The sequence below is a fragment of the Larus michahellis genome, chromosome 2, assembly GCF_964199755.1.
Source record: "Larus michahellis chromosome 2, bLarMic1.1, whole genome shotgun sequence".
NCBI classification, from domain to species: domain Eukaryota; kingdom Metazoa; phylum Chordata; class Aves; order Charadriiformes; family Laridae; genus Larus; species Larus michahellis.
In genome coordinates, this window is record NC_133897.1 from 41,030,569 (window position 1) to 41,056,400 (window position 25,832).

General features: G+C 36.8%; 1 protein-coding gene and 1 long non-coding RNA gene across 2 annotated transcripts in view; one reads left to right on the forward strand and one right to left on the reverse strand.

The window, feature by feature from the left end:
- The window catches only part of KCNH8 (potassium voltage-gated channel subfamily H member 8), a 190,226-nt gene extending 164,828 nt beyond the window's left edge, over positions 1-25,398 (forward strand). Inside the window, exons 12-16 of the mRNA XM_074575000.1 lie at positions 5,439-5,477; positions 7,197-7,552; positions 11,467-11,573; positions 12,613-12,689; positions 24,688-25,398. Coding sequence (XP_074431101.1) covers positions 5,439-5,477; positions 7,197-7,552; positions 11,467-11,573; positions 12,613-12,689; positions 24,688-25,398 — 1,290 coding nt within the window. The remainder of the gene's footprint in view (positions 1-5,438; positions 5,478-7,196; positions 7,553-11,466; positions 11,574-12,612; positions 12,690-24,687) is intronic.
- Positions 13,811-17,423, reverse strand: LOC141738895 (uncharacterized). The gene is made up of 3 exons (XR_012585519.1): positions 17,132-17,423; positions 15,563-15,747; positions 13,811-14,610 (listed from the first exon to the last, which is right to left on the reverse strand). It is a non-coding gene; the product is annotated as an uncharacterized LOC141738895 (long non-coding RNA).
- Positions 25,399-25,832: the final 434 nt, after the last annotated feature.

Here is a 25,832-nt window from a genome sequence, read left to right on the forward strand (position 1 = left end):
AGTTTTAACTCTGGATATATCCAGGGGACAGACGTATGCTCAATTTGCACTTTTTTTCCTTCTGGGACAACTGACTAGAGGTTAATCTACTGATCAAGTTGCCGCCCAAAAAGCAAAATATTCATTATTTAGAAGAAATGTTTCTGAGAAGAAAAAAAACAACACCAAACACACAGATTTTAAAATAAGGAAACAGATTATGCCTGTCCCTGCCGTCTTCTTTGTAAGGTTTACCCTGAAAGCCAGACAAAGCTAGACTTTCTTAAAAAGTCTCCACAGATTTTTTGCTGTCCTCAGTGAGTCACTTCTTATTAATATTTGTCCCACTAATTTGGCCTCTGAGTGCTAGCAAAACAGCTGGGCAACACTGGAGATGCTTGGAATTTCGCAGGTAACAAAATTGGTTGGGAGAATATTTTTCAAGATTCATTTCATTGTCTTCCTCTTTTCAAGAGCCTCTCTGAAGTTAGAGGCACATAATTACATAAAAAGTAGTATGAAGTTTTATTTAACAATAAAGCTAACTTAAAAGCTACTCTTTCACAGTACCTACAGCCTCGAGTTGAGGAGTCTAATTGGGTATCAATCCAATTAGGGCCAGTCCTGCAAATATTCACAAGCCTGCGTGAAATCTCAGAGTTGCATGAAGTTAAGCATGTACCTGAACATTTTCAGGAAGGGGAAGAATTTTGAGTTTTAGTGCTTTGAAAGCTGTTAGCATCCATTGTAATTTCTATTAATATTATGTAAATTACATGACTGTAATTAAATTGTAGGAATATTAAAAAATATATCTTTTGTCTGTAGTAATCTGCAAGCTTTTCCAAAAATGCAACCTGCCAGAGCCATGTACAGTCAGTGCCAGGTCTATTGTCTATTTTAACAATTCCTCCTTTTGTCGTCTTTTGACCTTATTGACAGTCACTTCCTAAATTTTTTTTTAAATTTTTGTTGGCACAGGTTTACTATGAAAAAGGTATGTTAAGAGCAGTTTGGGACACTATTTTTTTTCCTGTTTTGGGGTGGGGAAGAGGAAAGTGCGAATATAGAAGTAAAAATAACAAATTATACCAGACACATTTACCATTTATTCGATTCTTGATTTGGAGCAAGTGACAGAGAGGTTAGTTTTTGTTTCTGTGACATGTTTGATTTTTTTAACATGAAATGCAATAGATCCTGTGTTGTTAATAAAACAATCAAAGTTTAGTTAAAAATTTTTGCTAATGAATGCATTGAACTTGACATCCAGGTTTTAAATAAATATATGAAAAGTAAATTTTCAATACTAAATATAAAAGCTCATGTGAGAAATTTGAACCCAAGGACCTATTAATTTAAAAAAAAACCCAAATCCAAAGCTAACCAGTTATTGAACACTTGTCCTAATTTCATAGGCTACAATAATTTATTCAAAATATAAGAATGATGTAGGATCGTGACTTAACAGAAGACTGAAGAGCTCATGGAAATTCACAGTTATTGGTCACCTAGGACAAAATACTGGTGACAGATCTGCTGTTCAACTTTTGCTGCTAATTCAATATACTCTATACTGTAAGCAGGATCAGAGAACGCTGAAAGCATCTGCTTCCACAAAATACATTTTCGTTATCTCTCCATTAAGCAAGGAAAAGAGAAATGCATAAACCTGAGAAAATGTGGGAACAAGCCAATGAAGTATAGAAAGACTTAAAAAGAAAAAAAAAGCAAAAAGAAGAAGGGGTAAATTGCTCAGTAAATGTAGGTATAAAACAATTATATCTAACCTGAGAAATTCTTTGTGAGGGATTGACTCCTTTGTGATTTAAAGGATTTGTGATATTTCATTGAAAAATTTCCTGATTATGGAAAGCTGAGGCTTGAACACATGTGAGGCATTAAGATTTTCAGCAGTACAATAATCCCTTGTTATGTATTTGTATCTTTTCCATTACCACACAGTAAATTTGCAAAGCATAGAACATATGGCATGTGTTCTTGGTATTTTTTCCCCACACTGCCAATGCTTCTAAATGTTTTTTCCCATTTCCAAATGCTGACTAAGAACATTAATATTCTAGTTTGATTTCAAATCCTTTCCTGAAAGTGTATTTTATCCTTTTGACCCCTCAAATACAAAAAATTATTCTTATGTTTTAAGGACCCAAGAGTTACAAGCAAATCAGCGAAATTATGTTTCTGTTTTTGTTCCTATTTCTCACAAAGGCAACAGGAATCAGGCCAGTAAAAGCCAATAACATTCTTTTGAGCCCAAAAATGCAAATTTACTTCTCTATTAAAGACTACATTCTCTTGACCCTGGAAAAAAATCTTCATATCACTGGCTTCCAACAGCAAACCGCCAGTGTTTTCAGATGGGGAAATGTTCTTTTTGTGCTTATAATAAGCAACGATAAAGATTACTGAATTTTTAAGCTCTATATATTAACATATTAAACAATTACGAGATTATAGCTTTGAGATTACACACATTAAAGAATTCTATACGAGTCTGCTTTTGGTACATGATCTATTATTGGTTTATCTTCTGAAATTAAATTTAATAGCTGGTTTCACAAGACATAAAGCGTCACCAGGGCTGAAATTAAAAGTTGAATTAGACCCTTTGACAATATTTCACATAACTCATGCTAACATCAGGTTTTTTTGGTTTTTTTCCCTAACGCATAGCAGGAGAAATACCCATGGTTTTCTTTCATCAGCCTTTAGCCTTTAAGAGTTGTACTTTATTTTAAAGGACTTGAATGTGAGCTATTTTGCATCCTCTGTCTTTTTGTATAAGAAAAAAAAAAAAGGCATTTTATAGAAGGCTACGCCAGTGTGTTGCCCTACGTAAAAGGTTTTAGCAGATCAGAAACAAGGACAGAACCTCATAATTATTTTCTTTGTTACTATATTTTTACAGAGATAAAGCTATGTGCATGGTGAGGTCTTTAAATTTACTGCCCTTTGATTGGCTTTGTCCATGTTCTTGTGTTTATCTTTCCTTTTTTCTTTAAGAATGGTATTTTTGCAGAGACCGAGAGAAGTGAGTTGCTGGAGGAGGTTTAAAAGCCAAACTCTTGAGAATTCTCTCTGGTCATAGATGATTAATTACAGTTTCTTTTACCGACTTTCAACTACCAAGCCATAAAGTCCAGGCCTGTGTTCTATGTGTGCAAAATACAGTGTTCAAAGTTACGAGCAATAAACACGGCTGCAGTGTATTAATACAGAAGCAATTACAACGCTCCTTACTATGGTTTCTGTGCTAAGGAAAAAATAGTTTATAGGCCCAGATTTTACCTCAAAAGTATCAATTTATCCAGACTGAAATTTTCCCCAGTGGATTAAACGGGTCAGTTTGGGGAAATGAAAGAAGAAAGTCCGATGCGTAGTTTCTCACATCTCCAGCGCCCTGTTCATACTTATCCTTCTTTTCTACTACCCTTCCTCCAGAGGACACGCCTTCCTTGCCCTGCAAAAAGCAAACTGCCTTCAAAAATCCCTTTATGTTTCTCTTGGTAAGGTCATAAGGCAATGAACTGCTGCCACCAACCCCGTTTTCTCTGCAGCCAGTTTCTCCCAGCTGCAGCAACCAGCAAGGGTAACACTGAGAGCCGAGGAGGACCGATGGGTGGCTGTGGCTGCTGTGTTGACGGGCAGTAGAGGAGTCCTGCAGCCAGGGGACAGTGCTACCAACCGGTCACGGAGCTGAAAGCCCAGCCCAGCTGAAAGATCCCACCAGGACACCCAGGAGACACCGATATAATGATTTCTTTGGCTCTGTTTTCAAGATGTGCGCTTGAAAACTACAAATGACAACTCACTTCTAAAGCCTTCAGCAGGCTGTTTTGTGAAGCTGCTAATGTTTGGGATTGACTTGGAGTTTTAATTAAGGCTGCTATTTAACATTCATACTGCAGCTGTGCCTGGAAGCCAAGCAAACTAGTGCCCCAAAATTCTGGGCGCTATTGTAAATTAATCTTCTTAAACATATGTGCAAAGTAGTCCGTTAGTACTTCCTAGTTATGACTTCAATATTTTAGTACATTTCCAGTTTTCTGTTCTCCCGAATCTTGAAGGAGATGGTGTTTCTTCAATTGGCATAGATTACAGTGCAAGGTGGGAGATTTCAGTATCTGAGATCTTGTTCTCTACTAATATCATCTAGTACTTTATCTAACTCAGGAAGAACAGAGCAGTTATTTTATTTACATAGCCTAATTATTGCAGTTGTTCTGTTTGGTAGTTATTAGGGTGTTATTGCTCAATTTATTGATACACCTGCTACTGGCTTGGCTGCTGTGGAGTAGGATTTCTGCTTATAGGAACTTAAATATTGTTTATTTGTATATTATACCACAACCAGTACCCTCCCCCTTTTATGAGCAACTGCAAAACACTTTCCAGATAAACCTGAAAGACTTGTGAAGAAGCAAAAAAAAGGGGAAAAAAAATCACAAATATTTTTTCCAAATCTGTGCCTAAAATTTGTGTATTTAGGTGTTCTGAAAACTTTTATCAAACAAACGAGGAAGTCCCAGTGACTTCCAGAAAGGCTTAACCTCTTCCACCTGAGTTTGGAGAAAAATAAACTGATACTACAAATTTAAAATTGATGAGTGTTAAGCACTTTTTTTCTTGACATGTGCATTTAGGGAAGCTGAAAATCACTTCTGAAAGTTCTACCTGGCAGACTAAAATTTTCCTATAAATACAGCATGTAGGCTGTCAGAGCCTTGACAGTGGTCAAAGTGTGGACATTCAAATAAGCAACAGAATGTTCATAACAGATATTATTCAGCAGTTCCAGTGTTTTTTATTAAAAGTTATACGTAAAACTTGCATGACTTTTTTCTTCTTCCTTTTCTTTTGTTTTGCTTTCTTTTTAATCCAGGAAGGAAAAATGTCATGGTCTTGAATAGCAGTTAGGCATGTATCTCCCTTAGGATTGTATTGGTCCTACTTGCTTCAGTCCCGTTATTACCTTTGAAAATTCCACAAAGACGTTACAGTTAGTTAGATCATCTACATGTAAGGACTAGGCTGGCACAGGAACTAAAGCTACAAAGCGTTAGGGTCAAAGCAGAGCACGGTTCCTGTGTGGGATTCCAACAAATTAGCACTGAAACCCACCAGGCATGCATTCACCCATCTACAGTCATTCACAGGTTTGGAGTCTTGACCCAACTTTTTATTAAAGTAAAATGTTATTTCTGCAGGAACTATCTTTTTAATAAAAATACTTTTTTTTCCTCACAACATCTGTTTCCAATGAGTGTCCTTAGTTCAGTGCTATGTCACCTTTCAATTTAAAACAGCTGTTTTATCATGAGATTCTTTTCTTGTATCAACATAAATGTTTTTCTTTACATGTTTGTATGTTCTTGGAAGCCAATATGTGGGCAGATGCACATATTTGCTACTGTTTTGTTTTGTTTTGTTTTTTTCAGGTAATATCAAAATTATCAAACAAGTCTACGCTATCTCAGGTATGTTAGTGACATTTTAAGTATGCCAGGCTTGATTTTGAAACATGCACACAGTCATGGCCCGAGGAAAGCTGGAAAAACTCCAACTGACTTCCGTGGTTTCAGAATGAGACTTCAAATAGCATCCTGCAGATAGTTCCGCTACTGTCCATTTTATGAGTAACAGCCTATGATATTTTCTTCCAGGTGCTGGATTTGGATGTCCTTCTTAGCACCTGGATTTTAAATACACGGTTACCCAAGCCAAAGTTTTGAGTCTGGGTAACGCTCGTTCTCTGTAGAGTATAGGCTGCATCAGTGCCATGTCCTGTATAATTTGGTCATCATGACAGCCTTCAGATGACTATTATGGTTGACAGCAAGGCTATTGTATTTTATATAGACTGGTCTCTTGCCACTGTTTTAAATTTTTACCTTTTGATAAATCTCAAATGGAAAGAACCTATTTCACTAAATCTGTCAATGTATGCTAAGAGAAAAGCATTCACTCAATGGAAGTGTGCTGTAGCACACAACAAAATTAAACCTACGCTACAAAACATTTAGGCAGATACTAATAGGGGCTTAGAACAGTTGCATAAATTCCCCAAATCTGCTTTTTCACCCAGCCGATCTTACTTGGCCAGAATGCGGGGAATGTCACTACACAAGCTCATCTGAGGTTTTCTATCTAAAATTAACAGTGCCTTAATCAAGGTTGATTAAGAGGAGTAGCCTGAAAAAAAAAAATGAACAGCAACCTTTTCTGAAACCATGAAGTTGCTTTTGGCTGTACCCGTCACTGAGGTGTGTGGAGTTTGTTAATTTGACCTGGAACCTGATTCTGACTTAGTTCATTCACCTACTACCAATAAACACAGTAAGTCATACCATGGGAATAAATGGAACTATTTTTGAGTTATGGCCTGATCCTGACATGAGCTCCTTGTTGACATATCTCAGTGCTCATGACCAGTGTATTTAGTTACCTTGAAACTATAACAAACAATACATTGCTCTCTTACACCATGTTTTAATTAGTACATAAAGTACAGAATCCAGGTATATGTTGCCTCTAAATTGCCTTGATTCCATCAAGCATTCAAATTGCATTTTTTTTAAAACCAGACGTAGCTCTGCTTTTTGATGGCTCAGTTCTGAAGTTGACACTGTCACACCACTGGTGCATGAATGGGACTTCATACAAACTGAAAAATCTGTCTAGTATCCTAGCAGTGGTTTCAGTTAAAACAACTAAGAGGGATACAGAGGACATTTGGGCTTGAGCTGAACTGGTATAAATGCTATTTATATATTATAAACAGTTCCATATGAAGATGTGAATTATATGAATTACCAGCCTCAGTTCTTCCCCTTGGTTCAGCAGTCATCTGAGTGTGTAACATTCAAAAGAAATAATGCCTCAATAAAGCAAGATTAGTCTACTCAAGTGGCCTGTAAGCACTAGTCAAGTAATCTTTCTTGGTAACAAAACATATTGCAGTGAGTTCACTGTCTATGTCACTAGTGACCTTTTTATTTTTTTGTATTTTTCTCACATATGCACATATAGCCATAGTTGAGGAGGGAAGCTGTGGAAGAGTTCTAAAAGAGCTCTCTCTGATGAGAAATGAAAGCTGTGCTAGATCTGGATTTGTTCCAGTATGGAACAGAAGAAATTGTGTTTCTGCAACATCAGGCTCTGAATTTTACGCTGGTATGTTTTATCTGCTATTTTAGACAGAGCTCAAGGGAAATGGAAATATAAAGAAGAGACTCCCTTCAATTGTGGAAGATGAAGACGAGGATGAGGAGGGAGAAGAAGAGAGCAGCACCCTTTCACCAATCCATACAAGAAGCACAAATTGCTCTCAGCAGAAGAAGGCTGGAAGCAATAAAAGCCACTTAGGAAGAAACTTGAAGCAGTTGGCCTCTGGAACGGTGCCCTTTCATTCACCCATTCGTGCTTGCAGTTCAAACCCCTCAAGAACCAAACACGAAACAGAGATTCATTACTATTCCAGAAGGAAGGAGAAAAACCTTAAGTTACACCTTTCAGCACTGACCACCAGTGGCCCGCCTGACCTGAGCCCACGGTAATAGTTACGAACGGTTATTTTCTTCTTTATCATGTAACTCCTATTAAAAATATCATTATTGTAACACTATAAAATATTTATTTTTCTTTAATAGTTGATACTTTTGTTCATCCCACAGAGAGGGAAAAGTCCTCTTATTGTAGGAACTATCGCAAACTATGCACAATGTTACGACTTTAGGACTTTATTGCAAAATAAAGTATTTCTATGAGTAAAAAGGGAAAGTTTTGACCAATTACAAAAATGACTATTTGAATAGTCTGGCTTTATGGCATCATTTTGTCCTTCTATAATAACATGCATTCCCACAATAGCACTGTGAAACATTCTGAGTCCATCAGAGAGACAGCAATTTAGAAAGCAAGTAGGTGATAATACAGCATAGCTATGCAAATACAAAAATTACTGGAGTAGAGGACTACAACGGAAAACTATTGCCTAGCAATTTAAGAAAATATTTAGAGGTTTTTTTACATATAGATAAAAGATTATACATACAGAGAGAAAATATGGAGTTGAGAAAACCTGTTTTGCTGTGAATTTTGACATAAATCAGAATCATAGAGTAGTTTATTGTGTTATTATTAGTGTATAACTAAATATTTTAATTTTTTACTTGTATGTTACTTGTGATTTATGTGTCTTTCTAAATTGCTGCAATGTAATAATTAACTATTATAGAATTTTGGGATCAGTTCTTTACAGAAATCACGATCGCTTTTTCGCGTACAAGGAGCTGCAGCAGTTGATCTTCAGTTTAAGTTTTCGTTTCTATAATTTGAAGTATTTTACATGTTCAAGAACTTCCTTTGTTCACTAGAGGCAGAGTGGTAGTTTCAGCAATTTGCCATTGCAAACACAAAACAGCCACAGCTTGACCAGTATTTGTTTAGCTCTGTCAAGATACCTGTCCCTAAGGATGCATTCATAAAAAGGGTATGGAAGACTATGTAGAAATCTTTCTTCCTCATCACAAATTTGATCAGTACAGTCACATTTCAAATAGCAGCAGGATACAAACTGATTTTAGTTTTGTCAATAGAGGGGAAAATAATGTGTGGAAAACCAGCTTCTATACTAGCAAAATTGAAATGCATAGTGGATATTTTCTCATTTCTTTCATAGATCGTATATGAATTTCGTTCAGGTCAGCTATGAGTAAAGGTCATTATCATTTGCATAACAAGTGGTAATTCAAGGAAAAGCTACCTTTCATATTTTCTGCTGAAATGTAATCTTGCTTATTATTGTTCTGAACATATGCGGCAAGACATTGGCACCCAAGACTGCAAGAGAAGATGTGAAACAAGTATTGCTACATATACTGTTATTTCCTATTTCCATTCATAATTTTATAACTGCAGAATAATCCTGTTAATAGGCTGGGAAAATGACCAAAGATGTATGTGATTTTCAGACTTTGTTTTCCAGCTAAAACGCTTTCATATTATTTCCCCAAATGCATTTATATTATCAGAACATTTAAACTGACAAGTTAAAACCACTTTAAAAAGATCCTGAAATGTTTCCTAGTAAGTATAAAAGAGAAAATAAGACCTTCATTGAGGTCCTTACTTTTGTTTGGTGTTGGACAGCAGAGTAAGGGGAAAGCAAGACTCTGGTTGAATGTCCAGTCAGTGCAGTTGTGAGGTGTATAACCACACTTTGTCGAGAGAATATGCTTTGTCTCCTTAAGAAACTTGTTCTACTGTGGACGTTCCCTAGAGTAACCCAACCAGAACTCTTCGCTGGTGCTCCAGGTTCTTTCCTTGCACACCACAGTGAAAGCAATAAAGCACAGAGACTGGGTGAAATATTTAAATAGTTCTTGGCGAAAGGAATAGAAGACAGCATCCTAACTTCTAGGATACAGTCACAGTTTTCCCAATCACTTTTTGGGTACTGCCTATGAAGTAGAAGAGCATCAAAAGGAAGAAAGTGTAAGTGATAATACAGGCAATCCTGGGAGGAGGCATTTATGCATTTCAATTTCTTCAGACCCACATGGGCGAGTGCACTCTAGCACTGATCAACTGGATAGAAGAGGTCACATGTTAAGCTCTTCTGACTTTTTGCCTTCTAGGAATGGAGGCGTCTGCATTCAGGAGAAATTTCAGGGCTGTACAATAGCTAATTCAGAAAGGGGTGAGATTTACCAGTTTTGTCCCCTCACGTTTTCAACTCACTAGATTATGTCACTCCACCACCAGTTCCTTGTCTATGAATAAGCATCTTGCCCATTACATATTTCCCACATAGAAGCCTGTCTTTTGGCTCTCCATAACTAGCTATTTTCGTTAATATGATTTCTCTTTAGTCTCACTCTTTAAACACTTTAAAGAATATAGCGTCTATAAATTCCAAGTCACGTCTGAGTAGGTGTTCCCCTGTGTACTTTAAAGGCAGTTAAAATGTTAACATTGTGTATAATTAGAAATCTCTACAAAACGGATATTGGTGTTTAAAATTTGCTTTTTGAAGCAGTGAGGCTAGATGACATTAAATGGGTTTTATAACAAATTTCAAAGAAAGTAATCATGCAGGTTTTCAGCTGCAGATAACAGTATAGGCCAGAGAAGCTCAAGCTTGTTAAGATTAGACTGAAGTTTAGTAACATCCAACTGGCATCATGAACTCTCAAGACATGACACAGAGCCCTAAACCCACATGAAGAGCTAAGAAAGACAAGAATATGTGATATGCGCACAGAGCTCGAAGTTACGTGGGTCTTTCAAGTCAAATAATTCACAGATATGTGTTCTCTGTCCTTCCTTTCTCCAACATTTCCAGTCAAGAGGTTTGCTTGAGAATATCTTTATTTGATGAAAAGTCTAATTTCCATCATTGCAATGTTATCAGCATTGACTAAGAGGCCAAGAACTGTCTGCTTTAGCCCTTCCAGATTAGTATTTAACTCATCTGCCTAATATAAGACAAATTCTGAATCTCGAGTCTGGGCAAAACGAGAAACTGATGCTCCACATCTGTCAATTGGCAGTTTGCTGGGTCACTTTCATTGACTTTAAAACAGTTCTTTTTATAACACAATTTATTACAAATGAGAACAAAAAATATTCATAACTATATATTTTTAATAATGTGTATTGATTCCTCCATCTGATACCAGCTGTCTATTCTTTGTATGCAGCACTTGGTTATTGTATAAAATACTTCTTTTGTTTTCTTTGGATTTCTTGACACTGCAAATTGGAGGTTAACTGCAATGCATGAGCAGAAATAACTGACAAAAATGCCTTTTCTAGTAGTTAGATCCAATACCAATACTAACGTAACTGGGACATTGCAGGATGGTCTACACATCTCCCTATACCCAACTGCAAACTAGATTGGTCTGCCTGTGCTAGTTATTTTTAATCGAATTTGAGAATAGCTATTTGCATGGCAACAACACTTTTGACTGTGGTTTACAGAGATGCTTTCATAAATATATTATGTTCAGGCTTAGGCTCTGCCTAAGTAAGCCTAATATATAAGAGCCTGACTCTTATATGCAGGGAGATTTAAACTTCTCAAGAGCATAGCGAAGCATCTTTAGTTTGTGTAGAAGAAAGGATGGCAACAGATTACTTTAGATATGAAAAGCAAACTACATTCAATACAGGTTTTGTTAGGACCCAGAATATACTGCAGACGTCATGAAAATTTTGAAACTTCAGTTAATTATGTTTGGCCTCACGTTCCTTCCTCTAACAGTAAGTTTAATCTTTAGTGACTCACAACAAGTTAGACCAATATAATAGTTTTTACTTTTCTCTAAACTTAATGTTGTGCAAAATTTAACATTGCTTAAAAATGTGCCCTTTAGGAGTAATTTTGACAACATAATTATGAATGTGATGTTTATGAAACTGTTTATGAAACTGCTCCGTCACTCTGATTTTTCTCAATAGAATTGTTGATGGGATTGAAGATGGAAACCATAATGAGGAAAGCCAAACCTTTGACTTCAGCTCTGATCAGCTCAGGCAGGAATCCCGGTTATCTCCTACAATTGGAGGTGAGTTTTGCCTGGGAAAATCCCTCTTTAGAGAAAACACGTTTCATAACTGCTTTTTGTTCCCCTTTGTTTCTTCAAGTCTCAGAAGTGGCATAAATGGATTTAACGTATATCCGTACTTTCAGTACCATTTCAGTACCACAATTGGTACTGTAGAAAAATACAACAGGGTCCTGAAGCCCATTTGTTGTTTTCCTTCTAACAGACAGTCATGATAAAACAGCTTGCAGAGTACTGTGTTATATTTTACCAGCCGCACTATCAGATCAGCCAGGAACCGCATGCTCCCAGACCCTTGGGCATGGAAGGTACTAAACACAAGGACAAAATTCAACATAAAAAATTCTAATAGCAAATTTAAAAAACACAATTCATAAAAAGCCATATGCAAACTTGGCTCTCAATCCTCGTTAAAGATATTTACGGAAGTGGAGGAGTATGGAAGTACTTAGATTTTTAGAAGTAAAGAGTGAAAACCTTGAATAACAAGAGGTTTTAGGAAGCCTTGAATGACCTACACTCTGAAAAGGTTGGTAACGCAGCACCACAGAGAAACATGGGTGAAAAAAGACAAAAGAAAGAGACAGAGGGGGAAACCAGTGGACTAATGCTGAAGTGACACAACTAGTGCAGCTCAGACTGTCTCCAACATCCCTTCTTTTATGTGTAAACACTCCTCACACAGTCATGTACCATTTGCATGGAGGCTATTAGCACAGATTTTTTTCCTTTTAAAGCCAAACAGAAAAATAATTACAGAAGCTTACTTGTGTCTATGATTTTTAAAAACAGTTGACATGTCACATGGTTGGCACCAGGGTTGTAATTTTCAGGGTGAGACTGAAGAGAGTAGTATGTACTTCATTCATCACATTTTTCTTACATGTTATACACTGAACATTAAACAAAAGATTTTATTTTCATTCAATCCAAGTGCAAACTAGGTTTAAATTTAAATCATTTGATACATGCAAGAAGAGCGTTGCTGTTTCCAAGTTATTATACTTCTCTCATTTACATGCATTTGAACTATTTTCAGAGGCCGAAATTGGTGCTGCTGTGCTTGTTATCAAAGCAGAAGAGACCAAACAGCAGATCAGCAGGCTTAATAACGAGGTAACGAGCTTTTGCGGGAGTTGAAGGATATTAACAATGACTCAAAGAATGTGGGAGGAAAACTCAGAAAACTTGGGAAAATGATAAAAGTGTGATAAATGATAAATGTGTTTGCAAAACTGGATGGCATTCCTAAATTTAGAGATGTGTCGGGCTTTTAACTCTTTCCCAGACTGATTTTCTACACATAAGCTATATAAAAGTTTGTGTCACGTGCTAGAGCTAAAAACAAAGTGAGGTTAGCATAGTTAGTATATCTAATTTTCTTAGGATTTTTTCTGTACGTGCTTCTGTTTCTCTCTTTCCTCTCATCCTTTTCCCAAGCCCCTTCCTTCCAACTTTTCTTGTTTTGGTGAATGCTATGCTTTTGGAGAATTTCCTTGAAAGAAATGCAAATCCAGTCATGTTCAAATTCACATCAAATGTTTCAAATCACTTTACCTGTGCCTATTTAGAATGAAACAGAAGTTCATCCATTCCTGCTCAGGCAATATGACCTGAGGAATGCAGGGTCAATATTGTTCAGTGGTGTTTTCTATTCTTCCCTTCTAATAACTTCAAACCTGTAATCAACTATCAATCTGACACAAGAGGAGATGTTCTCTGGCTAAACTGTTTCATCCAGCCAGCCACTGCAGTACTTTGGCTAACGAGATGAAAGCATCGTACTTTAAATTCACAGTTATACTGCAAGACTGAAATCTGTTCCCAGCATACTCTGTCTTTCATTATTAGAGACAATTTCTTATGATTCCACATGAGGAAACATTTAAATAAGTCCAACCACAGAGTTTCACTTCTTTTTTCCTGATCTCTTTGGTTACCAGAAATGTCAAGTTTTATTTTATTTTTTCCTTTTATATTGTGTACACTTAACCTAGTTATTCTTTATTTCCATATGTGAAATACTGGGCTTGTAAATATTTTTCATTCTGCGTCAGGTTAACTTGGTCAGATAACTTAAATGTCCTAAGCTAAGAGTTCATGCATGGTTAGTTAGTCACTATGAATGCATCACCTCATTTGTATGGCAAACTGTAGAGTTCAGACAAAAGTCTCATGCCTCATTGACTAGTTTTTTATAAGGCTTGTTCAAAGAACTCAAAGACATCTACAAGATATTCGTTGACAACACTATTATGACAAAAAATTGTATTTCTTTGTGATACATTTGAAACAGACAAGTCATGTTGATTCATCCCTTTTGACTTTGAAGAAGACAGGTATTTTTAAAATTTGAAGATGTATTACACGGTTATCCGCGAGAGGCAACTGGAAAATACATCAAGGTGGCAGATGTGCTAAGGCAGGCACCTTGTGGATTAACCAAACATTTCAACTGCAATAGTTCTGCGGTTGTCATTGCTTTTCTAGTAAAAAGCAATAAATAAATCCTGGAGCAGGGCAGTATGTTAAACCAGAAAGAGAAAAGACATGATGAAGGTCATTTCTCTCCATGCACAATCTTCATTTTTCCTCGCTAACACGCTCTGAACAAAATGTTACACAACTTGCTTGCTCACACTAACATAAAAAAGGAAGTATGACCACATGCAGTAAAACATTGAAGTCTCCACATGGGGAAACAGAATCCAAAATCCAGAGACAAACATTTCACTGTTCTGAATATGGTTCACTCTTTTATTTTAAAACTGAGAAGGGGGGATCAGTCCATTTTTTCTCATAGCATGCTACCTGTGAGACTTCACTTGAAATAAGAGGTGCTAACCTCCCAAGACTTCTGCAGTCTCTCCTGGAATAGAGATGGATTTGAACCACTAATTCTTGATTAAACAAGTCAACCACTAGGTTGTCAGACAAAAAGAAGTCATCACCAGCAGGTCCTCCTCTACTTTCCACGGAAGTGTGACAGAAGGTGGTTCATCTATAGTCTCTGTCTCTTGAACAGGTATTAGGAGTCCTGTAAGTAAGAGGAAGAGAATCTCTGGAGATTTAAAAAGAGTAACTGACTGAGGCCTGCATCAACACAGAGTACTAAGAACTAAAACTGGAAGCCAAACAAGGTTTTGGTAGATTAAAACATCTTTTGGCAACACTTGAATTGATTTACATCTAGCCTGGTTAGTGATAAAACGGCATTAATCATAATGCTACCAGAAGATACAAATAACACAATAATGTTGAAAAAAGTCTCAAAATAGTTGTACTTACTGTTTAGTCACAGCAGAGAAAGATACCTTTCTCTGATTACAGAACCTCATAGAACTTATAGAAGGTTATAGAGCTACGTGAGGCTACATGAATGATTACAAAACTCTACACTCTGGAAAACACACCAGACGTAGTCTAGGAACCTCAGGGAACATTTATATTCAACTTTTCAGTATCTCCAAGATTAATTTACTCCATGCTGTATAAAGTACATTACATTGAGTACATCTACACTAGTGTAGACATGTTTAAGATAAAGACTGTTGGTGCCTTGCAGTACTTGGAAGGAGTACTCTCTACTTTCCAAGCTCATATTTTGTTTTCTAAGTCCCCTAGCAAAGAAAACAGTGCTCTGCATTCTGACCAGGCAAGAGTCTTAAACATAGAAACATTTATATGCATGAGAATTCTCAATTCAATGTGACAATGCATGGGCATACAATATGGACAAATGTTGGACTGAGACATTAAAAAAAAAAGTATGAGGAGCAATTCCAAACTGGTTTAGATTTTGATTTCATAGGTAACATTCTGGGTTCACATCCCAGAGACAGATGAGTATTCTCCAAGTCCTCCCATGGATTAAAATTTACACAGAAAAAAACTGCATGACTGTAAGGCTGCTTGATTGCATATTCTATATGTATTCAAACATGCCCCATCTGGAATTTCTGAACTGACAGTACTGACTTGGTACTTACCCAAATGAGCCTTTGAGTAGCCTTGCTGGAATACACTAGCTGTTTCTTGGGTTTTTTGTTCTTACGTGTTACATTCCATCACTTGATGATGACCGTTAATGGAAGATTATGACTGATGCTGCTATCAGTAGTTAAAATACCAGCATTTATAAACTAACTTCTCTATTAAGATATGCGGCCTCCTCCTGAAAAAGAAAATACAAGAAAACAGGTCACAAGTAGCCAACAGCAGCAAGCACTATCATTAATACATTTTCCAGTGGAGATCAGAAGTCAATCAACAAATGCAAAAATAACTGCTTTCATGAAAGGCAATTGTATTACATCAGTTCACTGGTTAGCTTAAAAACTCTTCAGCTGTTCATTGGGGGAACAAAGACATGCATCTTCCCATTCATACGTTCAATACAGTCTGTTGTTAGCAAAGCAAAAAGGAGTTACCCCAGAGATAAATCTACAAAACAAGCTATACCCAGCTTAGATATCCAGTGTAGCTCTTGGCAGAATTTTAGGCATGTGACATTCACTACGTAATCCAAAGGAAAGTTCATTTACCTAAGAATTGCACTAAGAAGACAGAGCCTTGATTTCATTTCTCAGAGTTTGATACGTATTAACTTTAGGACTAACGGATGCACAGATTTCCTCTAAGGAGCGTAAGCTCCAAAGTCAGCACTGCCGCTTTACTATGTGACGTGAGAGAAACTTGAACACACCCCAGATTCCTATTGCATAGCTTCATGGTTTGGCTGCTCAGCTGGTTACCGAGCTTCGTCATTACCTCACCCAACCTCGCTTCTCATTTTGAGCCTGAATGAGATCCAAGCTGATAAAAGGGAATTTCCATCAGGTTCGGTATTGCAAGGTGGAGTGGAATAGGAGTACTTAATCTCCTACCCTACTTGCCTGTTCCACTTATTCTACATAAGCATGGAATAAAAATGGTATGACTTTCATTATAGTTCAGTATGTTCGGTACGTGGAAGGCAAGAAAGTTAAGGTTCACATTCTTACTCCAGTAAAAATGCAATTATTTAAGCAATATTTTCAAGATTAAGTGACTGAATACCCAACAGCGTGGCACATTTTCTGAGCTGGGGAAAGCTTAATTCAAGTACCTCCTCCAAATTAGGCAGAGCAAGAATTTAGGAATAGATTTTCTGCCTTATAAGTATGTATCTTCCTTTGCAGAGATCTGTATACCCAACCTGGTCTTTCCAATGCATTTGTCTGCAAAGGCTGATTGGATGAGTGTATCTAAACGTTCCACAATTTTTCAGAGGCACCATTTACCTGGTGCAATCATACATAACGACTAAGGAGCCCAGAAGTAAAAATAAGAAACCACTAATCATATTTTCCAAGATATACAGATGGCCATAAGTCTAGATTAAAGCACCTGCCTATCACTGTCCCATTCTCTGTATCCTGATGGGCTTTTAGCTCTCTATCCTTTGAATGCAACTGTATGAAAAAAAGCATGGAAATACTTCTACTTTGATCCAACGTGCAAAACCTAAATCTGAATTATTTAAAACCCAGAGCACTTAAAAATAAGAAAATACCCACATTTTAGTCATAATTTTTGTCCTGTAATTTGCAGAGTGCACATGTACGCGTTCTCCATTCAGATACACGGGTACACGATTTCACGCTCAGATATCCAGGACATCTTGCGTGGTGCACGCAGACAAACTCAGATTTCTTTGTCATGTCCCCTGTTCTTCCCATGTGCAACCCAGCTGCAGCGCAGCCTCCTTCAGCTTCAGAATCTGGGGGCTGATTTCCTGGCTTTACCACATCAGTAGATCCCGCAATTACAGTACTAGAACAGTATCATGAACAGAGTACTGATATTTCTCCCATTCAACTGAAAAACAAACAAACATGAGGAAACATGAATAGGGTCAGGTTTTGTACTAGAAAAATGCCTTCTATTTAGCTGCATGTTGGAGCACTTAGTGGAAATTCAGCTATTTTTAATTTTAGGTTTTTTAGATGCAAGTGCTTAAAATACTCTAAGCATTTGGCACTTACTTAGAACAGAAAGAATGAGTTCACAGAGATATTTTGCTTTCATCTAACAAAAGGAACAATCCTAAATAAATATGTGTATTTTCCAAATCACCTAAAGAAATTTTATAAATAGATTATTTAAAAACATATTTTACATCCAGCTGCCAAAAATCAGTCTCATTCTCCTCTCAGGACAGGAAAAAAAGCATTCTTTTTTTTAAGCAAAACATATTCCTTAATACTAAAAATGCATACACACAATGGAAACAGTCATTTTATAATCAGCACCAACGAAGAAAATTTGGTAAAGTTAATCAGGCCTTCAGTTTTACATAGGGGATGTACTGTTGAAGTTCAATTTGCAGCTTAAGAACTTCTCTGACTTATAGTAATTAAAAACATGTTCTTTATGAAAAGTTCGTAACTACATTATCACATGAGAAAATTATTTTTCAGCAAGGCTATCCCAATAATTCACTTTGAAAAACATCCTTCAATCAAGAAAAAACGTGTCAAAAAGTGAACTAATGACTTTTATTGGTGACAAACACTAATTACAACCAATTATCCATTCTGGATTTTAGCTATGTAAATTTAGCATAAAAGTCAAGATATAAAACCTAGTATTATTTGTGTTAAGAAATAAAAGCTTTCTAAACCATAAACACCAAGTAAGCACATTTTTTGTCTACTGAGATTTGTAAAAGTATGTTTTTCCTTTTAGCATTAACATTCATATTTCCAAAGAACTCTTGCATTCTTGTTGTTTTCCCTCTCTCTGCTCCTGTACTTTGATGATTATAGACTAGCCTTTCCAGATATTTTTTTCTTCCTTTTAGTGTTAGCTTAATAGCTGTTGGCAGATGAAGGTAACAAAAATGCCTGATGCTCTAAAGCTTAGGTTAATTTCTTTTTTAAGCAGGACATACGGCACATACGTGGCATAGGTCCTATACGCTGTGGCGTCTCTCTTGCACTTTTCCTTGGTGGACAGGCACCTGAGACAAATAAATGAATCAAAAGAGGAAGCCATGCAGTGTAAAAATCAACTGGGTACCAAAAGCTGATTTCAGATTTGAATAAAAAATATTACTACCGTGAGAGATGATGACAATTATCCAGTTAACTCCCTGACAGTCATTTCAAAACCTTCCTGTACTGAAAAGATCTATTTTTGTTGGTACGCAAATTCACTGTTTTTTCTCTTATGCCTAGGAGATATAACAAAAAGCTGATTGCCATTCTCCTTCTAAAACCAATTTACACTGGAAACATACTGTTCAAGCAGATCTCAACAACCAAATTCGTCTTTCTTTGCCCGTCACATTTTCTAAAACTCTTCATAAGTAGCATTTTCTTCTGGATTGTCTTTGGTTACATCTTTTTAAGTCACTGACAAAGTACATGATATCAAGCTTCACCAGTCCTAGTAAAGAGAATCCCCTTCCTGTGTCAAATAAAAAAAATACTTTTGATATATCTTGAGAGCATGATTAATGCCTGCAAATTGTGATTCAGCAAAACTCCACAGGTATTTTTCTATCATACTCTGCATAGGCAGAATATTATACTTATATTCATGGCTCTGACATTTTCTTTTCAGATGTAATGTTTAACATTTATCTTTGTTGAATTTCATATTAGTGATATTTAAAAGTGAACGCGAATTCCATTTAGCCATTAAAAAATGAAAATTAAATAAAAACAGATCAGGATAGGCTGCTAAAAAGAATGGCTTGAAATCTCCATGAGTGAGAGCAAACCACTACTCATAAACCATTTCAGTCATGTATGAATCCAACTCACCGTGGTTACATCTCAGTCAGATTTTCTTAGTTGGTTTAGAAGAATGTCATGCAGACAGTAACATCTGAGAAATATTTTGACAAGATATATGTCATATCTACAGTTTCTTCTTATCTATTAAACCAGCCTTTCAGTTAAAGAAGAGTTACGTTGTTTTGCCATGGTTTATTCTAGAGAAACGTATGTTGCCTGTTCTCTTATAACTATTCCTTTAGATGTTTATAGAAATTTTTTGCTTAATATTTTTCCCCATATCATATATACAACCTCAAGGTTTCTTTCAAGAGTACACAGCAACAGCTTCTCCTCTGCCAGCCACCTTGGATATCCATGATCCTCCATTTGCTTTCAGTCAGTAGCTGGTCAGTCAGTTTGTCCCTGATACTTTCTGAAGTCTTGCAGTAATTTCCAGACCTGGTTTCCTTATTGCCACCATCATGCTGACACTGCCCTGATTCTATGCCAACCTGAAGGCAGCATCCACATCCAGCAACAAAGAGCCACAAATTATTATTACAACTGCCGTTTAGGAACCCTTTTTCTAGACTGAATCTCATGGGAGCCCTGTTGACTTGAATACGCTTAAATTATCTAGTCCTTCATAATTTTCTGTTCTGCCCTTACCTGTTTGGTAGCAATAGCAATAACCTTAGTGTCCTAATTTGCCCAGACAGACTGGTTGCCCTGGAACTACCCAAGAGCTGGCTAACAAGTCAGAAGAGAAATCAGCAAATTTTCTGATACACGATAAAGGCAATTGCACAACCTTCCAGATTTCTGGATTTATTTCACTGAAACTGACCCGTCGTATCATTGCACAGATCCTATATATTTAATCTGAACTCAGATTAGCTGCACTGGATTTTTTTTTTCTTCTGCAACTAGCTTTTTTCCTAAAGTGCCATTAAATCAGAAGTGTCTGTCACCATAATACCAATGGCCACAGAGATGCTGACAGATCATCAGTGAAAAGTCTGTCTCAGCTCAGTTCTCATTTCGTTCATTCAACAATGCACTTACTGGGAAACAGTATCAGCACCTACGTAATCTGAGCCTCAAAAGACAACTCGTCCTGGCTGAAAGTCTCCTTGACTTTATGAAGCACCCAATTTTCTTCTTCACTTCTCTGGGTGCTCAGAAGGAGTGATGGGAGGAAGATGTCTGGGTGAAGTTTGAATTGCAAAAGGGAGCAAACCACAGATTGGAAAAAATAGCATTGTATCCAGCTTCTAATCAGAAATCAAAAGGCTTATTCCAGATTTATCCAGGAACAGTGGCGAGAGGTAGGAATTCTAGTAGGAAGTTTAACATTAAAAAAAAGTTTAAATGCTGGAAAATATAATGGAAAAACAAAGAAACCTGTTTAGACAATATTTGCCATTTAGCAGTAATCACCATCATCAACTTACATCATATAAAGCTTTTCGTCACTTTTATGGCAAGGTTTAAATATGATCATCTCCATTCCTACTTAACTACATGGAACAAAGTATTCAAACTGCATAAGTTTAATACTGGTAGTAAAGAAAAATACTCTCTACTGAAACTGTTGAAGTAATTTGAAAAAGCAAAATACAACTACTAAAACTTATATTGGTCACAGCATCAGAAAGTGTTATTATTAAATCAGAAATTGTTATTATTAAAGTCTGTATGTTTAAAAAAAAAAAAAAAAGATTTGGTTTTGAAAGTTATTCTTTCTTTAGAACAGTCTGCTAAAAAAGTACCAGCCCACTGCTTTTGACCAGCCTGAGAAGTACTGCTTCCTAATTCAAGCTAAATCTGTATAAATCCCAGTTTCTATATCAGGAAACATTGCAGTCTCTTTTTCAAGTCCTAGAAACTGTTAAGGCAGCATTTCAAATATATTTGGGATCTCATAGATTGTTTTAAAGCTGTCTGCCTAGCACAGCAGGCACCATTTGTACAACTAGCTGTACTGCCTAGCAATAATCACTGAACTCCGGAAAAGAGAACAGCCTTACCAACATGCAAGGAATTAGCCCTTTTGCTCAGAAGGAAACTGTACTGCTTTCCATTTCTGTTTCATAGGCTTAAAATTCTTTTACTTTTAATCTCTGTTCTTTTGCACTTTCTGGAGCACTGTGAAATTAACACTATTGATAAAATTGTTCCCTGTTACACCTGCTTACTTGCATCTTCTCAAGAATCTCAGCAGGGTTTAAAAAGGATAGCATAAACAGTATAACATTAATAGTAACAGTAATAGTATACTAGGTCAGTATATAAGTATAATAATATATAGGCGGTAATTAATTGTAGTACAGATATCAGAGGTTTAATCCAGTAAGATTAAGAGTTTGTAAAATACAGAAAAGGTTTTAAATGATCCAGAAAATTACATAATAGCTTTGCCTATGTGTCAAGCAGTATTGGTCCAAATAGAACTCACTAAATGGTGGCTAATTTCTAATGAAGTTTGGCATAAAAACTTTGGATCCTAAACTATCACACTACTGGAAAGTACTAAAGCATACAGCAAAGGCTGGTTTATCAGGTCAGTTCCTATGACTGTGCGAGAGCAAGCTTATGAGAAGACAGCACTCTAAGAGCTAGCTGCTATATCAAAAATAGTGTCTGGGTGCTAGAGTAAATTGTAATTAACAAATCCAGGACTGCCACAAGTCCTGATGCTGGGATTGATTTTTGCCGTATTATCTCAAAGAATTGGCAAAAGAAACATGTTAAAGAATAATTAAACTTTTTAAAAGTCTTTAAGTAATCAGAAATACAAGAGAAAAACATGGACCAAGCCAAACAAGATATTTTAAAGTTGCAGATATTTTCACACAGCATTCAAAGTTTGGGTGAGGTGCGTACTCATAAGGTAGCATCAATCTTCCTATCTGCACAACTGCAGAAAACCCTGTAAAATGGATGTAAGTTGGGAAATTAGGAACAGAAAACAAAGTTGCTTTATCTACTAGGAGTAAGGGACAGTGATGCTCCTAAAAAAATTTATAATCACTGAATCTAGGTAGCCACGGGTTTCGTTGTCTTTCTCACTTTCTTCCCAAAGAAGCTTTTGGAGGTTTTGCAATGCCATCTCCCAGTTCCCAATGGAGCACAGAAGTTCTTGTATGGCTGATTTGTTCTGAAATCTCATGGTGTGTTTCCCTACAGTCTGACGGTACCGAGAACCTTCTCTGGCTGCTCTGACCCCACAGGAAGCCTGTTCACAAATCACTTTCTTAACATATTTTAATCCCTCACGTTAACTGAAGTTCAAATGAACTACCAGGCATTCAAAGCTTAATCTCAGCTGGCAGAAGGAGATGTCATGCTCATTTTCTATCTATCATGATTTAAGTAACAAGGCAGAAAGAAAGAGAGGTAGAAAGAGAGACAGAGAGAGATCCTGTAATGTGCCACTCAACTGCTTCCTCCCTTTAAGCATTTTCCATCCAGGGGTAGTATGATTATTACAAAACTATTAAATAATAGCATGGATTTGAAGTCTTAGTTCAGAGAAAGGAATAGATACATAGGAGCTGTAATTGCAACTTCCTACTTTCCTTCTAACTTGGAACTTCTTTATAGTTATTGTGCCTGTAGTAAAGTCCTGTGTAAGATCACAGAATCATAGAATAGTTTTGGTTGGAAGAGACCTTTAGGATCATCAAGTCCAGCCATTAACCTGGCATTGCCAAGTTATGACTAAACCATGTCCCTTAGTACCACACGTACACGTCTTTTAAATACCTCCAGGGATGGCAACTCAACTACTTCCCTGGGCAAATCACAATAAAGCCAAACTCAGCCTGAAATGTCTTTTTCAACCTTTTCAATAGATTTCTTTGGAACTATCCTGTCAGAAAAATGAAAATTGTATTTCTGAATACATGAAAGTTAATTTGTGTTGGGCACCCGATTGGTGGGGTCCTTACTTCAGGGCAAAGAAAGGCCCCCTAAATTAGGCTTTTTTCTTTTTGACAGGTGGTTTAGCCTTCTGAAGATAAATGTACAGTCATGTCTTTTTTTCAACAGTGTACTTTCCCTAACATCAGTATAAGAAAATCTATTTTAACAGTAATGACAGTGGCTTGACCTAAAATAGATTGATTAGCTACCATGGAGACAAAGTTGATTTCTACCTCTTTTCTTCTCTTTATTTCTCTTTATTAAATTATTAATTAAATTAAATTAATTAAATTAAAATATTAAATTTCTCTTTATTAAAAATAATTGACTGGTTTTAACTTCCTGCAAACTTTTCCTTAAGAAGGAAAAAGAAAAGGCAAACACAATTTAAATGGTGAGTGGGTCACATAAAAAAATGTTTGAGTTAGGCTTTTCATTTCCCAAAATGGCCTTATCATGTTCTCATGAACGTCCCCATCAACATTCATATATCAATTTATTTTAAAACATATTCAGAACCGGTGAATCTGATCCCCATCCAAACCAGCAAATCTGGGGAGATTAAAGCGTTCATGTAATTCATTGGATGCTATCAGTGGTTTTGGCATTAGGGGGAAAAAAAAAAGTCTAATAGAAAATATGATTCTTCCTTTTGCACGCACACCAGAATGACCTATGCTGTGGATTACTATCTCTTTCAGTGTTATACGCAATACCTTTCAAGCACACATATAACTATATGGAAGAAAACTGTTTCACAGGCTTTTATATTGTTTAAATGTTTAGAGGTAGTGAGTAGTTTTTAGAGTTTCCAGTTTCTTTTCTTCTTTTATTTGTTCATTTTGTTTTAAGTAGTAGTCCGCCAGATTTTCATCTAACTACTACTTGGCATTTGACACCTTCGGGTATGGGTTTCTTTTATTTTACTATGAAGATGGCAGCATATTTCACACGTGTATTTCTGAACAAGATTTCACAAGACCTCATTTTTATATCATTCATCAGTATGAAATTGGTTAATAACAAAGGTTTATGCATTAAAATATTTAATGATTGATCAAGAAGGTATTGATGTCATATTGCCACTGGAAATCGTCTCAGTTCTGACCCTAAGGCCATTCTTCATATACAGAGTATCATTTAACACCAGGTGAATTATGCCCACGGTGTTTCCATCATACGTTTTTATTGAGTTGTTTTAATTATTTCAATATGCCACCAGAAGTGTAACATGTAACTGTGGTAGGGTAGATGGATGGACTATTTCCCACACATATATTAGTAGAGTATATTTCTTTAAAGTAAAGACACTGTGTCAGAGACCGAAGCTGATATTGTTAGGAGGAAAAAAGGTACGTATGTGCGCATTTCAGGTACAGCAGCATAAATAAATACTGCAATATTTTGCCCTGCCGTAACAGGTGACAACTTTAACTCAAGAAGTCTCACAATTAACTAAGGATATGAAGAATGTGATGCGCCTTCTGGAGAACCTGCTCACATCCCAAAAGCCTCCAGGGCTCTGTGCTGTGCACGGCATATCTCGAAGTCCTACCATGGAAAGTCTGCAGTCTCGAAAGTCTTGGACTACGCATCAACCTTGTACACACATGCAAGCTGGGAACTTTACTTGTACCAAAGCACAAATTTGCCGTGGCAACACGTTATGTGATATTTGGAATACAGATCTGTCCTCTGTAGGCAGCAGCCCCCAAAGAACTGAACCCAACCTTCAAAATTCTATGGACAGTGAATTTTATTATACACCGGGCCTTCATAATTCCCCCTCCCAGTATCAGGTAATTCAGAAAGACAATTTGCAATTTTTGAGATGCACTTCTCCCCGTTCAGACACTACCTTGACTCCTCTTCAGTCTATTTCAGCAACTCTTTCTTCTTCAGTATGCTCCTCATCAGAGACATCGTTACACCTCGTGCTCCCCAGCAGATCTGAGGAAGGTAGCTTTAGCCAAGGAGCAATCAGCTCTCTAAGCCTTGAGAACCTGCCGGGATCGTGGGACCTGGAAGGAACAGCCGGAGTAGTTTCTGCACAGACCCCGGATTTCCCGATAGACATTGTGACAAGCACAAGGGATGTTAAAGATAAAGATTACCAAGCCATAGACGTATAATGAGACACAGTGAAGTGGTACTCGAAGCATGTTCCACAGCTGCCAGTTTTCAATTTAGAGAGTGCTGCATGACTGCTTTATTTGACCTTTTCTCTGGCGATCATGGAGACTTACAGACATGAAAATTCAGATTTATAGAAAGTAAGAAAAGGTATTGTCGGTTCATACTATAGGAAGAAAAAAATTTCTAGATTCTAGAAGCATGTTGAAAAGCATTTTGTATACAGATATAACTTACTGGTCTGTTTGGCAGACTTTTGTGATAGTCCAAAGACCCTGAGGGTCAAAGCAGCTGGAAGTCTAGGACAAAAGAACTGTCATGGGTGGCTTTTGTTCATCGAAGCAAAGGTTTTCCCTGAGTGTCTGACTGTTGTTCCCAAACAATATCTATGGCACTGTTTGCTTCAGGTGATCGTGGGTCCTGCTGGTCTGTT